This window comes from Pristiophorus japonicus, chromosome 9 (assembly GCF_044704955.1).
Source record: "Pristiophorus japonicus isolate sPriJap1 chromosome 9, sPriJap1.hap1, whole genome shotgun sequence".
In the NCBI taxonomy this organism is placed as follows: domain Eukaryota; kingdom Metazoa; phylum Chordata; class Chondrichthyes; family Pristiophoridae; genus Pristiophorus; species Pristiophorus japonicus.
Genome location: NC_091985.1, coordinates 18503259 through 18519717, shown reverse-complemented (window position 1 = coordinate 18519717; position 16459 = coordinate 18503259). Strand labels below are relative to the sequence as shown.

General features: G+C 53.5%; 1 protein-coding gene across 6 annotated transcripts in view; it reads right to left on the bottom strand.

Moving 5' to 3' along the window:
* Positions 1 to 950: 950 nt before the first annotated feature.
* Positions 951 to 16459, bottom strand: part of LOC139272948 (NHS-like protein 1) — a 252393-nt gene continuing 236884 nt past the window's right edge. For 5 of the 6 annotated variants that reach the window (XM_070889108.1, XM_070889105.1, XM_070889106.1 and 2 more), the window contains 4 exons: positions 14815 to 14946; positions 7731 to 10862; positions 6870 to 6987; positions 951 to 5287 (listed from right to left, as the gene is read on the bottom strand). In XM_070889108.1, the coding sequence (XP_070745209.1) occupies positions 4531 to 5287; positions 6870 to 6987; positions 7731 to 10862; positions 14815 to 14946 (4139 nt within the window). In that variant the 3' untranslated portion in view covers positions 951 to 4530. The remainder of the gene's footprint in view (positions 5288 to 6869; positions 6988 to 7730; positions 10863 to 14814; positions 14947 to 16459) is intronic. The other variant, XM_070889110.1, reaches the window with a different exon arrangement.

Sequence of the window (16459 nt, the reverse complement as noted above, 5' to 3'; positions counted from 1 at the left end):
AGACACTGAGAGACCAGGAGCCTGTGCAGGTCAGTGAGTTCAGGGGCGACGACTGAGTTTTGGATAAAGTGAAGTTTATGGTGGGTGGAGGATGGGAGGTCGGCCAGGACAGCATTGGAATGATCGAGTCTGGAGTTGACAAAGGCATGAGGGTTTCAGCAGCAGATGAGCTGAGGTAGGGGTGGAAGTGGGTGATGTTACTGAGGTGGAGGTAGGTGACATTGGTAATGGTGGGGACAGATACCGAGTACCTCACTCACACGGTCATTGTTCACTTGAGGCCAGATATCGTGCATTGGCAGGTAGTTCAACTATGGGCACTGTCAAGAGTTGATCTCTTGTGGCTGAGACATTAAATCGAGGTCCCACCTTCCCTCTCAGGTGGACGTAAATGATATATGGCATTATTTTGAAGAGCAGGGGAGTTCTCTCCAGTGTCCTGACCAATATTTATCCCTCAACCAACTAAAGGAACCAGATGATCTAGTCATTATCACATTGCTGTTTGTGGCACCTTGTAGTGAGCACATTGGCTGCCCTGTTTCCTACATTTACAACAGTGATGACACTTCAAAAGGTAGTTCATTGGCGGTGAAGCCCTTTGAGATGTGCTGAGGTCGTGAAAGATGCTATATAAATGCAAGTTCCTTCTTTTAGCACATTGAGCAATATTTACCATGTGATTCATTAGTGAAAATAAAGCGAAGTCAAATTCTGGGATATATTAAAACCCGAGAGAGATTGCATTGGTAAGCCACTATTTGTTTGTGTGAAAGAATGTTTTGAGAGTTATGCAGATGAGCTGAAAATCTTGTTTTATTTCAAGTGTGAAAACACGGCATCCGTAATAATCCTTCCATCTACAAAAAGAAAAGGCATTCTGAAAGGCCTCAGTGTTTCCAGTACGTCCCCACCCGGGACAAAAAAGGAAGCTTCCCTCCCTCCCTCCCTCCTTCCCTCCTTCCGTCCCTCCCACCGTCCTTCCCCAATAAAAGCAGACACAAGACACAGTAGAGACAGGGAGGAAAGGAGCAAGCCCCTCTCTCTGTCTCTGTACTAAAATAAATAATCTACAAACTTTCAATTTAAAAAAACAAAATACTAAAATGTACAAATTTCCAAAACGTATGTTTACAAAGGGAATCCCAAAAAAAGAGGCCATTTTACAATCTCTGTACACGTACAAACAGTATATAAAGGGCGAACTGCAAGGAAGAAACATCTCTTCCGTTGGTCAAGTCCAATTGGTTTCTGACTTTGGTGCCTGTGTGTGTGCCTCGCTTTAACTTACTATGTAAGGCTTTGCTTGTGCGACATTACACAAAATCACATGGTTATCTTTATTTTTTTTTAAACTCTGTAGGTTTCTCGAAAAATACTGCAGGCAATTTTTCTTTTTAGAAAAGACTATCTTTGGTAACTGAATGTCAGCAAGTATCACAGGATTTAGAATATTCAAGTCAGATTTCTATCTGCGATATTGTCTCGATCAACAATTAACCAATCTGCCTACGCCCCTCACTCTCTTTCCCGCCGACCTCTCTGTTTTCCCCTCCCCATTGATGCTCACTCTTCTCTACTGTATCCAAGTAGTCATATGTTTTAGCATTGAGTATCAGTGGGCCGTTCGACTGTGAGAGGCATCACAGCTCAATCCTGCACCCCATCCAACATCCAGACATGCACATACTGGGCTAGCAATTAGGAGCAGGAATCTTGCCTCGTTTGCTCCCCTCACTGGTGCTGGGGACACCGCTCAGATCAACTATAGCGCGACCCCATCTTGTATCAGCTAACTCAGATTGAACCTGGATACCGCACCATTTGCCCACTAAACCATCAAGGAGTTCAGTTTCCATTTGACATCCACTGTTGACAGAGTTCGGACTCTGAAATGTCAATTTTGGAACCAACGGTCGATTTTACTGCCAAAATAATGGCGGGTTTAATGCCGCTCGCAGTCATTAGTGTGTAAATTGTCCACAACTTGTGGCGAGGAAGAGATACCCCGTGAAGTGCGAATCGCCACAAGTTGCTGGACAATTTGCGCCACCCTGTCACTAGCCTCGCGAAAATGGCAGCTCGGCCTCAACCTCCCCGTGGGTTACACGACATTGTGTTAGCGGAAGGAGAGTGACGTGCAGGACTGGTGTTCAGTGGCAGCCTCGGTCGATAAGGCACCTTGGAATCTGCAGACCCGGAGAAAGGCGGAGATGGGACGGGGCAGGTGAGAATGCTAGACAGGAAGTGGAGACGCTGGAACTGTAAAGTGTTTTCAGCAGACTGTGTGGAGGAGGCAGTTAACGTGACAAGTGTTGAGGCACCTCCCCAGTCAGCACTTCTATATGGAGCTGGACCCTGAGGAAGGCAGACATGGAGACCAGGCGCTACTTGGAATGTGCTGTTGCGATCCCGTCGCCGAACATCAGTACTGAACCAAACCAATAAATAGGCGGCCTCGTTTCCACAGCTTCTACCCATTCTTGCAGTGTGTGTCCATGACTGCACACATGGCTGGACTCCAACACTGGTACCGACCCTGGTACAGGGGTCAAGTCTGGGTCCCATGGGTTTGGTCAGGGGTAGTGTTAATGATGCACCTGTACCAGTGACACCATGTACCATTGATTCAGGCTGGGATCACCGTAGGCACCCTGGTTGGTCGTCAGGGAGGTGGGCTAAGGCCAGGACAGTGGGCTTGTAGTTATAAGTGGGCTGCTATTGAATCAACTGGGCTTTCTTCAATGCAGGATCTGTGAAGCTGCATCATTAACCTAGCTGGTTAGTTTTACTAATTCAGTGACAACAGAGAAAAATAAGACAAATGTGGGAGGGTTGGGAGAGGGAAGTCAAAAGTAATTTGTATTAAATTGAGTGGAACATCTGAATCGCAACAGGGCCCTGTTGTGCATCCTTCATTTTCTTCCCCCCCTTCCGAGTTCCTCTCCTCTCCTGAAGGCAGTGAGTGACTCACGTCTGCTGTACAGTCTCACGGGTGGTGGGCACCCCAGCCAGTTGGCCGCTGCGGGCGGCCCTGCATTGTGAATGTTGGCGTGGCTGGCAGGCTGTGAGGGAGCCTGGTGGCCCGACCGGAGCCTGCTGCCCTCTCCAGGCGGAGTCCCAATCAGAAGCGGCAATTCCAGATGACCGTTTTATCAACCCCCCACCCCCCCCACCCCACCCACCTCGGGGACACTTAAGCTTCTGTGCTGGCTGCACTAACTTGAGCACGGACCGGGCATCAAACCAGAGACCCTCCTGGTCTGAATAGCTTGGTGTCATCCTGGGTGCCACATTTGCACATTATATGTAACCTTCAGGGCTGCTGACCGAGGGCCGTGTGGCTCTTTGTCGGCCGGCGCGGACACGATGGGCCGAAATGGCCTCCTTCTGCGCTGTTGATTTCTATGTTTCTAAGGGCGCAAGAGCTGGACTTTCTTTTAACCCACATATACTACCTCAGCTTTTATTGCTAAAGACTACACGGACCCTCCATTTACACTACTTACTATTTCCTTCCTTCCGTTACTAAGGGATGGAGGCTGTAGAGGGGCAAGGACCAGCTGGAGGCCACGGGACACCAAGCCTCCATTACATTGTCCAATTTCAGAGCATAGACCTCGAGCTGACCTTGACCTGCACAGTCAGCACCCTCTCCCAGAACCTGTCTATTCACTAACAGTGCAAGTCACTCTACCTCAGCTCCACTTAGAAAATTCACCAAAAGGGAAATAAATATTTTCCACAAAAAAAACCTTTCTGAAGACATCAAAAACCTCTCCGCCTCCTCGCCCTCTCTCTGTAGTGTTTCTTTTTTTGCTTCTCCTCTCTCTTCCAACTCTTCTCTCCATCAACACCAGATTCCAAAGCCACCTTCCCCTTGCCATCTCACAGCTTCTCCCTACAACCTCCATTCCATCTCGCAGCCTTGAGCCCACCTTAATCACAAAAATATAAAGACACAACGAAAGGCGTCAGGCTACACAGTTAATGCGCAACAAGCGCTTTCGCTCACGTCCTCCGCGACTGTTTCCCACCGAGCGAAGGAGTTCTTTTCCCCTGTATTGCAACACTTCTAAAATGTACTTCATTGGCTGTAAAGCACTTTGGGACATCCTGAGGTGGTGAAAGGCGCTATATAAATGCAAGTCGACGAAAAGTCATCGACCTGAAACATTAACTCTGTTTCTCTCTTCCACATCTGCTGCCTGACCCGCCGAGCATGTCCAGTTTTTATTCAAGTCTTTCTGTCATTGGCTGTAAAGCGCTTTGGGGTGCCCTGAGGTGATGAAAGGAGCGAGAGAAATGCATATTCTTTCTTTGCAACACATGGCTGACCCCGCCCGCCCCATTTGCACTGCTCAGCCCGTCCAACAGGGCGGGGCCTTGTCTCTTTAGGCTTCTCTCCTCGGCTGGCTTTCGCTCTCGGTCGGCCCTCGCACCGTGTTCGCACTTAAAAACGAAAATTAAAAAGTTGGGGAATAAAACCAGTCTGTGTTTGGGTGTGTTCTTTTGTCGAGGGCGTGTCTTTCATGAGTCCCAGTCCTGGTTCGCACCTTCTGGTGTTAAAGTGCCGGAGCCACGCTGGGCCGAGCAGAGCTCCGTTGCCCCACGCGACGAGTCTCGAAACTTCCAGGCGGCGGGGCCCGAGTCCACGTGACCGCAAAGGCCATTGGGCTCCGGCGTTCCCATTGGCTCCCGCTTGGCCGGCGCCTCCAGGCCGCCGCCGCTGCTGCTGATGTCGCCCTCGCTGCGGCGCCGCCCGTCGTCAGCGACGGCCTCCGAGGCCTCGGCCTCCCCCTCGCAGATGACGGTCATGGGGCTGCTGTGGAGACGGTGGAGGTGGAGCCGCCCGCCATAGCGGCTGCTGGCGGCCGAGGGGGGCGTCCGCGAGCGTCCGTGCCGGAATCCCGCCGGCCCTGCGCCTCTGGGCACCGGGCCCTCGTGCCAGGCCCACTCCTCGCGGGGGCTGCGGCCCCGTTGCCCCGGCGACCGGCAATCGGACACGGGGAGCTCGGCCGGCCGCTGCCTGGGGTCGCTGCTCCTCAGCATCTCGGCCGCCGACATGCGGCAGCCTGTCTCCGGCCGGGTGCCCTTCTTCAGCAGCAGGGCCTTGAAGCTGTCGCTGCTGGTGCTGGATTTGCGCAGGCCCCTCTGGATGAAGCCCACCTGCCTCAGGGGGCCCGGGCTGGGGATGCTTCCCGTGGGCGTGACGGGGGGTGAAGGAGACAGCGTCCTGTTGAGCTCGTCCTCGGAATCTTTCCGGCCCAGAACCCGCCTTTTGGACCTAAAGGTGCAAAATACAATCTTAAAACTTTCTCCTTTATTGTTAGACATGTAAACATATTAGCATTGATAAAGAACGGGATAGAGATATAAAACAACAACTCGTATTTATATAGCGCCTTTAACGTCTTGAAACATCCCACGTAGCTTCACGGGAGATAAAAAATTGACACCAAGCCACATAAGTCAAAATTAGAGCAGGTGACCCAAAGGCTTGGTCAAAGAGATAGGTTTTAAGGAACATCTTGAAGGAGGAAAGAGAGGTTTAGGCAGGGAGTTCCAAAGCTTGGGACCCAGGCAACAGAAGACACTGCCACGATTTATAATCAGGGATGCTCAAGAGGGCAGAATTAGAGGAGTGCAGGCATCTCTGGGGTTGTGAAGCTGGAGAAGATTACAGATAGGGAGGGCAAGGCCATAGAGGGATTTAAAAATAAGGATGAGAATTTTGAAATCAAGGCGTTGCTTAACCGGAAGCCATAGGAGAAAGCCAAGGGTATTTCCTTAGATAGATAGCTATAGAGATAGATAGACAGAATAGAGGGAGCTAGAGAGTAAATAAAGAGATAGATATATATCGAGAGATAGATAGATGTAGATGATCACCATTCAAAGATATTAGAAAGGGAAAAATTTGCTGCGCTATGGGGAAAGAGCAGGTGGAGTGGGACTAATTGGAGAGCTCTTTCCTGGCACAAGCTCGATGGGCTGAATGGCCTCCTTCTGTGCTGTGTCATCTAGCTGAGAAAAGGGCTGCCCTTGCATAGAATTTACAGCACAGAAATAGGCCAACTGGGCTATGCTCCACATGAGCCTCCTCCCACCCTATTTCAGCTAATTATTTCAGCATATCTTTCTATTCCTTTCTCCCTCAATATGTTTATCTAGCTTCCACTTAAAGGCATCGCCGCAACCAGTCCATGTGGTAACAAATTCCATGCTGTACCCGCTCTTGAGTGAGTAGGCCACCTATAATTATGCAAACACAACCTCCCACCCACCCCCCCCTTACCACGTACAACCCAAGAGTGAGTTACCTCATGCCCAGAACAATATCAGACCCCCAGAAACATAAAAAGGATTCATGGACCCACAGGTGAGACCTCACAAAATGAAGGTTCCAAGGTACACTCGGAAGGTTTCCCTTCTTAAAGCCCAGGAGGGAGAGAAAAGCCACTTCCTGATTGGGAGATTTTGGGTGGGGGGTTTTCTCGATCAGCTGCCGTAACTTCGGACTAAACCCCACTTATGTGGCTTTAGCGGGGTTTCCTCTGAGGTGAGGGTGCCTTCCTCACCACCAGGAAATTCCTGCCGCGAACATTCCAAAGCTAATCAGAGAGGCAGGACCCAGAAGGAGCTTCCACAGGCCGCATTTAGCCCATGTGGTGCCCCTCAGGGCAATCACACAAGTTCCAGGTGAATCACTAGTCGTACTTAACTAACACCCCGCGCCCCACATATCCAAAGGGCAGGAAAGACGTCAAATCAAACTTTAGGCAATAAACAAAAAGAAACCTTGGCCATTGACCTCAGATTGAGACTCATTCGATCACAGTGCAAAGACCTCGCACTCCAGTCAGTACCTGTGAATCGCTGCAAACAAGTCCTCAGTTGTCCTGAGCCGGCTGGGAGTGCTCGGATCTTCACCACTCTCTCCGTTGCTGTTTGTAAGGGTGGAGGAACTGGCTTCAAACACATCACCTGTCAAAGACCAGAATTTAAACTCCAGCCACTGAAAGGTGCAGACACCACAGTGAAGTACCACCCGTCATCTATAACCCTCTTACACGCCCTCGCCCCGTAAACCCTACAACACTCTTACACCCCATCCTATTCCTAAACTCTATAAATTCTTACACCCTCTAAACACTAACATTCCCACTTGTACTGTATCACTTTTATAGCAGTCTGCTGCCCCCCGATATCCTCCATCAACCCTATAAAACTGTAACAACCCCTCATATTTGTCCACCCTAAGGAGGGGTCGGGAATGGAGGAGGAAAGAGTGGAAGGGGAATGGAGAAGGGAGGGGAATGGGGAAGGGAGGGGAATGGGGAAGGGAGGGGCATGGGGAAGGGAGGGGCATGGGGAAGGGAGGGGCATGGGGAAGGGAGGGGCATGGGGAAGGGAGGGGCATGGGGAAGGGAGGGGCATGGGGAAGGGAGGGGCATGGGGAAGGGAGGGGCATGGGGAAGGGAGGGGCATGGGGAAGGGAGGGGCATGGGGAAGGGAGGGGCATGGGGAAGGAATGAGGGGAATGGAATAGGCAGGCATGAGAAAGAAAGGGCTGGTAGGGCAGGACAAGGGAGGGAGTGGAGTGGAGTGGAGTGGAGTGGAGTGGAGTGGAGTGGAGTGGAGTGGAGAGGAGAGGAGAGGAGAGGAGAGGAGGGGGGACAGAAGGGGAGGGGCGAAGAACAGGAAAATAAATTTGTTATAATTCTTACTCATTTCATCATCTTGGCAAGTTATTGTGCTGTTCTCTTCCATACTATCACAAGTGCTTGAGCTGTCTGTTGCCTGTTCTTCTTGCACACTGGGATTTTCCCAGCTTTCCTCCGACAGCTGCTCCGCATCCCTCTGATCGGCTTCCCATGCCTCGTGCCGCACTGTGTCCTCAGATTTCCCGACAGGATCGGAGCTGCCAGAGTCCGCCTCATCCACGTTCTGGGGCGATGGTTGGTCTCCGTTGATCCGAACAGATACTGTAGTGGCAGCTGTGGCCTCTGCTGCTGATTCCACAATGGGCGGACCCTGTCTCTCTTGAGTTACCAAATTCCATGGTGACGGTGGGACAAGCAGACTCAACTTGGGTTTCCTGGCGATCGGTGGCGGCATTTTGCTGGGCGATTTGGCGTTAGGCTTTTCGGGTGGCAGTGCCCTCTCTAGAGCTTGCCCGATATCAATCCTGGCATCGGTGCCATTGCTTTGGGCAGTGTGAGTAGAGCTATAGGGCAGCGGCTCCACTGTGGGCTCGAGCTTGCTTTTGGCCACTTCCTCATGTGCGTTTGAGAGTGCTAATGGTTCAGGTCCATTCACGCTGCCAAACTTGTTTTTGGAGCCGAGCGCCAGGTCGCTGCCGGGAGCCACCGGCACTTTGGCGGTCACTGTGGTGGCCTCGCGTTGGCGTTTGGGAAACCTGCGAAGGGACAAAGGACGCTGAAGCACAGCCAGTTTATGTGGCGGCGGAGAAAGCGGCAGTTCTGGTTTATCCGGCAGCTTCGGCCTGGGGTGCGGCTCCTCCACCTGCCTCGGGGGCTTGGCCTGGTCGTTCCTCCTAATGGACTTCAGCTGAACCATCTGCAGAGCTTGGGGTGTGATGAGGGGCAGGCCCATCGCTGGCTTGCGTGCCTGATCCTGGTCGGCCGGGGCCTTGGGCTCCTCCACGCAGCCGCGGGCGGACGAGCGCGGGGGCGGCTTCGAGCACTTGAGAGCCTCGGGATGCAGAGGGGGAGCAGGAGGGGGTGACGTGGGCAGAGGGGGAGCCGGAGGAGGTGGCGTGGGCAGAGGGGGAGCCAGAGGGGGAGCCGCAGGGAGTGACGTGGGCAGAGAGGGAGCCGCAGGGAGTGACGTGGGCAGAGGGGGAGCAGGAGGGGGTAACATGGGCAGAGGGGGAGGATGAAGGTTAGGAACAATCAACAACACTGGAGGAGCGTTCGAGGAAGCGGCTCTCGTGTCTGCCCCCTGGTGCCGGGAATCGGAAGCGTTTGAGGAGAGGGACGCGGACGACGACGAGGTCGACACGGAGGACAGCAGTGAGGACTTGCGCTCGGGAACCTTGGGCTTCGGCTTGGTGGGCCCCGGTGACACCTGCCGCAAGAACACGGGGGCTGGGTTCAACATGGTGGGCGTGTTGCACTGGCTCGAGTAGCCGCTCGACGGCGAAGTCACGCCGTGGGACTTGTCGGGGGACGAGCTCTTCGGCTTGGCCGGGCTGCTGGGCGCGTGCGGAGCGCAGGCCCGCGGCAGGTGGTCGGGCGTGTACTCCCAGGCGCCGGCCCGAGGACCCTCGTCCTCAGCCCTCCCGCCGACCCCGTCGGTGTAGTAGGCCCAGGGGTCGCCGTACTCGGAGCGCAGGCTGCTGGTCTCGCTCTGGGACGGAGTCGCGGCGCCGGTGGAGTAAGCGTTGCTGGCGGCGGTGGAACGGCTGCTGCTGTGGCTGCTGCCGCCCCCCGCGCTCGCGCTGCTCTGGCTGCGGGGCCGCATGACCCACGGGTCGGCGGGGGAGGGGACGGGGGAGGCCGGCGGGCTGTCCCGGCACTTGAGGTTGACCTCCAGCGTGCGCTGGAGGGTGGCGATGAGTGACTCGCTGAGCACGGGACGGCCGCCCTTGGCCTTCTTGCGCAGCGAGTCGGTGCGGGCGGGGGGCGGGGGCGGCTTCTTGGTCTTCTTCAGCGATATGCTGCGCCCGAGGGAGCGGTCGCTGTAGTCGGGCCGGCCGTCGAGGCCCCGCCGACCTTTGCCCTCGCCGCGCGTCCCGGCCGCAACCTCCGCAGGCGCAAAGTGCGCCTCCGGGTACGGGGAGCTCCAGTTCGCCTCAGTCGTCGGGGGTGGAGGGAGGGGGAGGTCCGAACCGCTGTCGGCGTGACAGCCGGGTGCCCGGCAGCCTGAGGTCACAACCCGTGCCCCCGGGGGGTAGTGGTTGGTCACCGGCGTCCCGCTCGCCCAGTGCTCGGACACACGGCCGCTGCCGTTCTCCAGCCGCGACGCCTGGGCAGAGCTGACCTTCCCGCCAGCCTCGCGGGCGCGGTACAGATCCGGAAGCTCGGCCCCCGGGCCTGGCGTGAGGGAGACCGCTGAGTCACTGAGGGAGGGGGGTGGGATGGTGTCGGAGGTCGGGGAGTGCCGGGCTGAGCCGCCCCCGCCCCCGCTGCTGCCGCTCCAGTTACCGCTGGAGGAGTGGTGCTCCTCCCGCTGGCCGGCGGTGCCACCCAGGGGGGCGGGGATGGGGCAGCGCGGCGGCGAGGACCCGCCCCGGCCCCGCGCGGTTCGGATGGCCACCACCTCGGCCGTGGAGGACAGCGTGGCGTGGGCGATGAGCCGGGTGGAGCGCGCGGCACGGGGCGAGACCGCCCGTGCCGGCCCGGCGATCTCCTCGGTGGCGGCCTGGCGGCTTCGCATCTCCTGGGACTTTGGCCTGGGCAGAGCGCCCGTCCTGGGCTGGATCGCCGAGCCGTCCACTCGCAGCTTGCCCACGCGCCCGGGCAGCGTGCCGAACGACTCCTCCGACTTGCCGACGGCGCAGCGGGCGTAGTCCAGCGCGTGCAGCGAGACCCTGGCTCCCGGTCGCGGCAGGCTGTGGAAACGCAGGTCTCCGTTGGGGCGGAGAGTGCCGGCCCCATCGCTGGCAGTCGACATGTTGCCCGACGAGCTGGAGAGCTGGGCCGCGATGCCATGCCCCTTCTGCGCCCGGATCCTCCGGACGGATGGTGGCACCACCTTGACTTCGTCGGTCTGGCAGGAGGAGTCCTTGGTGGCTGACCGCCCCCTGGCGTTATTGCTGCTCTCCAGGCGGCTCATGGTGGAATACTGGCCCGGTAGGACGATGGAGTGACCTCTGACCAGGGTCTGCCCGGTACCTGTCAACAATTAAAAACAAAAGCATATAGATATATATATATATATATATAACCACAGCTGAGAAAAGCTCAGTGAACACACGAGTTGCCAAGAGGCCTTTTATGGAACAAACATTTAAAGCAACGTTTCTATAATTTGTGCAGCTTATACAACACCTTCAATGGAGTAAAACGTCCCACGGTGCTTTACTGGAGCGTAATTTGACACCAAGCCACGGAGATATCAGTAGTACATTGGTAGGTTATAAGGAGCGTCTTAAAGGTGGAGAGTTGGAGCGGTTTAGGGAGGGAATTCCAGAGCTTAGGGCCTAGGCAGCTGAAGGCACGGCCACTAATGGTGGAGCGATTATAATCGGGGATGCCCAAGAGGCCACAATTGGAAGAGCACAGAGATCTCGGAGGGTTGTGGGGCGGGAGGGGGTTACAGAGGTGGGGAGGGGTGAGGCTATGGAGGAATTTGTAAGCAAGGGTGAGAATTTTTAAAAAGCGAGGTGTTCCTTTGAGGGAGTCGATGTAGATCATAAAGCACAGCGGTGATGGGTGAACGGGACTTGATGAGAGTTAGGATGCAGGCCCAAGTTTGGATGGCCTCAAATTGAGGGTGGAAGATCGAGCAGGAGTGCACTGGAATAGTCACGTCTAGAGGTAACAAAGGCAAGGTTACAGCAGCAGATGAGCTGAGGCAGGTGTGGAGACGGAAGATGCTAGAGAGATGGAAGGAGGTGCTTTTAGTGATGGAGAGGATATGAGTTTGGAAGACAAAAGACAAAACTGACCAGATTTCCAAAGGCTGGAGGCTGAAAGGTGCAAGTTGCAGGAGCGGAGTGGTTAATAAGAATTAGGAACAGGAGTAGGCCATCTAGCCCCTCGAGCCTGCTCCGCCATTCAACAAGATCATGGCTGATCTGGCCGTGGACTCAGCTCCACTTACCCGCCCGCTCCCCGTAATCCTTAATTCCCTTATGGTACTGGATGTTGTGGAAAATAAATGGAATACAATCTGGTAATGTGTGGGCTAGTACCAGAAAATGAGTATGAAAACTCAGATTGTCGTAAAAAACCAACTGGTTCACCTACACGTGACCCTGTCTGGCTTTGCACGTGACTCCAGTCCCACACTACGTGGTTGACTTTCAATGGCCTTGCGAGTCACACAGTTGTAAAGCCACCATCACTATCGAAGGATGGACAACAAACGAGGGGCTTGCCGGCAACGCTGGCATCACAACAACAAAGAGAAAATAAAACGAGGTTGTGTAGATTTTTGGATATTAAGGGAATCAAGGGATATGGGGATAGTGCACGAAAGTGGAGGTGAGGTAGAAGATCAGCCATGGTCTTACTGAATGGCGGAGCAGACTCGAAGGGCTCCTGCTCCTATTTCTTATGTGAAACACTCAGCAGTGCAATGGTAGACTGGGTCCCTCCAAACCAGGGCTGCATGTAGAGAGACCACTTTGATCAGTAGTATTGATGAGGGGCAGGGGAAGATCCTGAGGCCTGTTGCAGTGTCCCAATTGGTACCCTGCTGCTGGGGACAATTTAGAACTGTTGCACAAGCTGCCTATTGGGCGTAAGTGCAATCTTTTCCCGAGAGCTAAAACTTAGCAACAAGCCATTAGTTACAGTGAGGGCAAACAGATAACACGGGGGTGGGGAGGCACAACACGAGACACTGTCTTGTGAGTCAGCCCGACTGGACATTCTCCTGCTGCTCGAGGTCACGTCAGGGGGAAGACTTGGGCGTGACGCACAATATGGCCGCTGGTCTGCATCCCGACCTTTGACCTCCCCAAACTGCTGGTTATCCCAAAGTTCAAGGGCTGGTGGGTATTGAGCTTGTTTTATTTGGATTGTGGGTGACCAACGTTCCACCAAGGCTGCGCGGCGATCGAGGGGTCACGCGCAGGCCGCTCACCAGCTGTAAGACTGACAAAGATTCGGTGCGAGCATAGCAAATTTAAAGTAAAATAAAACTGAGAGAGAACATTCCGAGAGCCTGCCTGCCCTTGCGTTGTGGCTTTTAAATCTGCCTCCCGCATCCCTGCGCGAGAATTGTAGGCCCAGGTCATGGGGCTTTGTGACCTGTCTTCAGGATAAGGGAGCAGTTTTAGTGATATGAAAGTGGGGTGCTGACATACAAACCAGGCTGTGCGACCCAAACAAGCGGCAGACATTAAAAGCACATTTTGTGGAGCAGCTGTATAAGGTCACCTTTTACATGGAGAACAAGGCTCTCCTCAATCTGGCTACAACTCATGAACAATCCCAAATTATGGATTAAAACATCGTTCAGTAGGATTAAGGATCAAGGAAAAAAAGATTTAATCATCGACGATAGTCTGGGATAAAATAACTCAACTAATTAAAAAAAATATTAGTTCATGGGATGTGGGTGTCACTGGCAAGGCCAGCATTTATTGCCCATCCCTAGTCCCTGAGAAGGTGGTGGTGAGCCGCCTTATTGAACCGCCACAGTCCGTGTGGTGAAGGTACTCCCAACAGTGTTGTTAGGGAGGCAGTTCCAGGATTTTGGCTCAGCGACGATGAAGGAACACCGATATACTTCCACGTCAGGATGGTGGGGAACTTGGAGGTAATGGGGTTCCAATGCACCTGCTGCCCTTGTCCTTCTAGGTGGGAGAGGTCGCGGGTTTGGGAGGTGCTGCCGAAGAAGCCTTGGCGAGTTACTGCATTGCATCTTGTAGATGGTACACACTGCAGCCACGGTGCGCCGGTGGTGGAGGGAGTGAATGTTTAAGGTGGTGATGGGGCCAATCAAACAGGCTGCTTTGCCCTGGATGATATCGAGCTTCGAGTGTTGGAACTACACTCATCCAGGCAAGTGGAAAGTATTCCATCACACTCCTGACTTGTGCCTTGTAGAAAGGCTTTGGAGAGTCAGGAGGTGAGACACTCACCACAGAATACCCAGCCTCTGACCTGCTCTTGTTGCCACAGTATTTATGTGGCTGGTCCAGTTAAGTTTCTGGTCAATGGTGACCCTCAGGACGTTGATGGTGGGGCAATCGGCGATGGTAATGCTGTTGAACGTCAAGAGGCGGCGGTTAGACTCTCGCTTGTTGGGGATAGTCATTGCCCGGCACTTGTGTGGTGAGAATGTTATTTGCCATTTATCAGCCCAAGCCTGAATGTCGTCCAGGTCTTGCTGCATGCGGGCATGGACTGCTCCATTATATGAGGAGTTGCGTTAGGCACTGAACACTGTGCAGTCATCAGCGAACATCCCCACTTTTGAACTTATGATGGAGGGAAGGTCATTGATGAAGCAGCTGAAGATAGTTGGGCCGAGGACACTGCCCTATGGAGGGAAATTCAGCGATTTTCATTTTCTTTGCTGTCATGTCTCTCTCTCCCCACCTATCTCTGCACTCTCTCGCTACCTCTTCTCTCTCGCTATCTCTCCCTCTCCCCTGCTTTCTCTCTTCGACCATCTCCCGCCCGAGCCCAATCCTGCTGTCACGCTCATCCTTTCCAGTGGGGTAGGGAGGGCGGCTGGGTACCAATTAGGAGCTCTGGGGTGCTGAGGCCTATTGTAGTGCCCCTTCTCCCCAACTGGTGTGGTCAATTAGCTCAGCACAGAGCAGGCGGTGGACTTGGGATCTTACTATGCTGCACACCTCAGTACCTCTCTGGGCAGCGCTTAACCGACTGAGCCAGCGGTGGGGGAAGGGATGAACTCCTGTGACAGGCAAAATAAAATGTATCGCCAAAACGTTCCAATAGAGCTGCAAGGCACGGAGAAATCGAAACATTCCCTGTCCAGACAACACCGTTCTAACTGGAACTTTTCCCCGCTGGCTATCAGACTGTATTGGTGGGAGCAGATGAAAACTACTGGTTAGCAAATACACACAAACACGCACATGCACACACACAATCACAGATGAGAAGAGGGGAGGGGTGTGAATACAGTTCTGATCAGCCATACCTAGTTCCTTCTGGATGGTGTCGGGCAGCCCGGTGATTGTCTTTCTCCGTTTGATTTTCGTTGGCCGCCTCAGCGCGGTCTCTGAGCGGACGAGAGAGCGCCTGGTGCCGGCCTGGCGATCGAAACTCTCCCCTGATAGGAAGCAGCAGAGCAAGCAAAGCAACCGTTACTACACACGCTTGCCCAACTGGTTCGCTAAATGTGCCGCCCTCACTGAGTCTTGGCCGGCGGGTGACTCCAGTCCCACGCCAACCTGGTTGACTCTCGACTGCCCTCTGAAGCGGCCAAGTGAGACGCTCATTTTTTTTTTCAAACCCCTGCGGATAGGAGCAGGAGTAGGCAATTTAGACTCTTGAGCCTTGTTCCATCATTCATTGAGATCATGGCTGATCTGTGACCTAACTCCATATACAATGACCAATTAATGGCGGCTGGGGAGCCTTGAATGCCGGGGTATGCTAGAACTTAAGAATTAGAAGCAGGAAAAGGCCAGACGCCCCCTTCTGGCTCCTCCACCATTCAATAAGATCATAGCTGATCTTCCACCTCAACTCACCAAGGCTTCTTCGACTGAACCTCCCAAACCCACGACCTCTACCACCTAGAAAGACAAGGGCAGAAGGTGCTTGGGAACACCATCACCTCCAAGTTCCACACCATCCTGACTTGGAACTATATCACCATTCCTTCATCGGCGCTGGGTGAAAAACCTGAAACTCCCTAACAGCACTGTAGGAGTGCCTTCACCACACGGACTGTACCGGTTCAAGAATGCAGCTCACCACCACCGTCTCAGGGGCAATTAGGGATGGGCAATAAATGCCGGCCTTGCCAGGGACACCCACATCCCGAGAATGAATTTTTAAAAACTTTATTTTCCTGTCCTATCCTCAATTCCTTGATTCCCTTATAGCCCAAAAATCTATCCATCTCAGTCAGCCACAGCCCTCTGAGGCAGAGATTTCTAAAGGTTCACAACCCTCGAGTGAAAAAATTTCTCCTCGTCTCAGTCCTAAATGGTCGACCCTTTACCCCCTGGTTCTAGACTCTCAGTATCTACCCTGTCAAGGCCTCTTAAGAACTCCAGAGTGTAATGGTTGTGTTACAGAACTAGTAACCCAGAGGCCTGGGCTGGCAAATATTCCTCCCTCAGCCAATGAGTCATTGCGTTTTTATTTGTGGGATCTTGCTGTGTGCAAAATGGCATCAAAGTAATCATTGGCTGTGAAGTGTTTTAGGGAAGTATCTGCAAGACATAGTAAGGCGCTATATAAATGCAATTCTTTATTCTTTCCTCTTCTTGAGCTTAGGGGTACTCAGGCTAATTTGGTAGTGTAATGGTGCTCCAGAGGCCGAGACTAAAAATCCAGTTTGAATTCCACCGTGGCAGTTTAAGAATTTGAATTCAGATTTAAAGTATCTGGAAATAATAAGCTGCTATCAGTAAAATTGACCACAAAGTGTTGGATTGGTGTAAATAACCCAACTGGTTTGCTCCTGTCCTTTAGGGAAGGCAACCTGACATTCTTACCCGGTCTGGGCCTATATGTGACTCCAGTCACACACCAATGTAGTTGACACCTAACTGCCCTCTGAAGTGGCCTAGCAAGCCATTCAGCTCTATCAACTACTATTTTCAGGGCAA